Source organism: Acanthisitta chloris, unplaced genomic scaffold, assembly GCF_000695815.1.
Source record: "Acanthisitta chloris isolate BGI_N310 unplaced genomic scaffold, ASM69581v1 scaffold11552, whole genome shotgun sequence".
NCBI classification, from domain to species: domain Eukaryota; kingdom Metazoa; phylum Chordata; class Aves; order Passeriformes; family Acanthisittidae; genus Acanthisitta; species Acanthisitta chloris.
The window spans coordinates 9,271-11,311 of NW_008662273.1; the positions used below are offsets into that span (position 1 = coordinate 9,271).

Genomic DNA, 2,041 nt, shown 5'->3' on the forward strand with positions numbered 1-2,041 from the left:
GTTCGTTCGAAAGCTGCTCAATGTCTTAGCTCTAATGTAGTGTTTTATAGAATCACAGAATATCCTGAGTTGGTTAAGACCCATAAGCATCAAGTCCAACCCCTACTCTGCCCAGGACACCCCAACAATCCACCCTGGGCCTGAGAGCATTGGCCAAACACTCCTGGAGCTCTGTCAGCCTTGGGGCTGTGACCACTGCCCTGGGCAGCTGTTCAGTGCCCAAACACCTCTGGGGGAAGAACCTTTGCCTCATCTCCAGCCTAACCCTCTCCTGACACAGCTCCAGCTGTTCCCTGGCTCCTGTCCCTGGTCCCAGAGAGCAGAGATGGAGCTGTCCCTGTACTTCCCTCACTAGGAAGTTGTATGCAGCAATGAGGACATAAAAGTTTCATGGTTTGACAGCAACTTTCCATCCAGACCCTACACCAGACTAAGACAAAGACTTAAAACTATTTTTTTCTCTTTGAACTCTACAGCAGCTATTCAATTTAATCCTTAGAAAACTTTCCATCCTTCACCTCCCAAACATGCTATAGAATAAAACAGCCCATTGAGCTCTAACCCAGATATTTACATTGCTTTTAAGACTGTGATAACTCAGAAGCCTCAGCACAGACTTGGCAGTGGTTTCCCTCACTGCAGAGTGCCAGGAGGCTCTTTGGCTAAAAAAGATCAGATATTTTAGGAAAGCCACAGTCAGTTATATATTCCTGCAATCAGCTACAACAAAGGGTTTCATTCTTCTTGGAGGGATATCAGACTTGCAAAGGGAAAGCAGTAAAGTTTACAATCATTACCCACAGGAGCAGGAACAGGAGTAGATTAGGAGTCGATCGCTGGATCCAGGCCCAGCAGTCAAGAGGAGCCAAGAGCCAAGGGAGGGTTTGGATTACTGCTCAGGGCTGAGAGATTGGGCTTGCATGGGAGAAAGGTCAAACAAACTCTAACCAGGATGTGATAAACTTTTGGGAGTACTGGACTCTGACCTCAGGTTTGAAACAAAGCTCAGGTACAAGGGAGACAATGTGAACTCAATGCCCTCAGTCTGTTCAGGTTGCTGCTGCAGGGGCCAAAGCAGAACTCAGCAGGGCCCAAAGCAGGGCACACCACCAGGGCTGAGCAGGGCCCAAAGCAGGGCACAGCACCAGGGCTGAGCAGACATTGGACCTTCCAGTCACTTCAAGAGCACAAGGATGGGTGTGAGGTTTCTGTTTAGCAAATTTTGCTAATTTAAAGCTAAGCTCTATTCCAATGTCAGCTTACTCAAGACACAAATGATTCCTACACAGGGAAGTGCTAGGGATAACTGCTCTGGGAGAAGTGTTCAATTACAACTCTTAGGCTGCTGTTGAGGTGCCATGGGAAGTACATCTCCTGCTCAAGCTCCCTGGGAGGACAGACACAGCACTCTGTAACTGGCACAGAGACGACAAAACCATTCCAAGCCTTCCCCTGTTCCTTTCCCAAGATCCCAAGCTCATCTCACCCCACCCCTACTCTTCTGGAGGAGAGGGATGGCCCAAGGGCCACCACTTTACCTGCTGCTGGGAGTTGTAGTCGAAGAGCCCCACGGTGGCTGCGGCCGAGTCCACGGGAACTTGAGTGCCGGAGTAATCGAACTGCAGAGGCTCCATGCCCACGTGCTCCATGGGATCCAGGGGGACACTCTGGGACTCCATGTTGGAGAAATCTTCCACTGGCTTGGCACCGTTAGTACTTGCCAGCTGGGCTAAGCCCTCGGATCCATTCTGGTTTGGGCCCAGCAGATCCACTTCGCTGGCAGAGTTCTGGCAGTTCCCAGGTGTGCGGCTGTGGGGGAGGACAGGGACTCAGCACATGCAGCACTGCTGTGGCACAGCAGCACCAGCACTCACCAGAACTGCTTGGAAGGGTTGTGATAGAGTAATAGCACATTAAGGGGTTGAAATGGAGCTTAGAGGTCACCCAGCCCCAACCCCCTGCCCTGGGCAGGGACACCTCCCACCAGAGCAGGTTGCTCAAGGCTTTAGCCAACCTGGCTGTGAACACTGCCAGGCTTGGG

The 2,041-nt window shown here is 51.2% G+C and overlaps 1 protein-coding gene across 1 annotated transcript in view; it reads right to left on the reverse strand.

Moving 5' to 3' along the window:
- Positions 1-2,041, reverse strand: part of LOC103798290 (pumilio homolog 1) — a gene marked incomplete at its 3' end in the record, with an annotated part of 37,215 nt that overhangs the window by 5,626 nt on the left and 29,548 nt on the right. Inside the window, exon 6 of the mRNA XM_009070543.1 lies at positions 1,539-1,809. Within this exon, the coding sequence (XP_009068791.1) occupies positions 1,539-1,809 (271 nt within the window). The remainder of the gene's footprint in view (positions 1-1,538; positions 1,810-2,041) is intronic.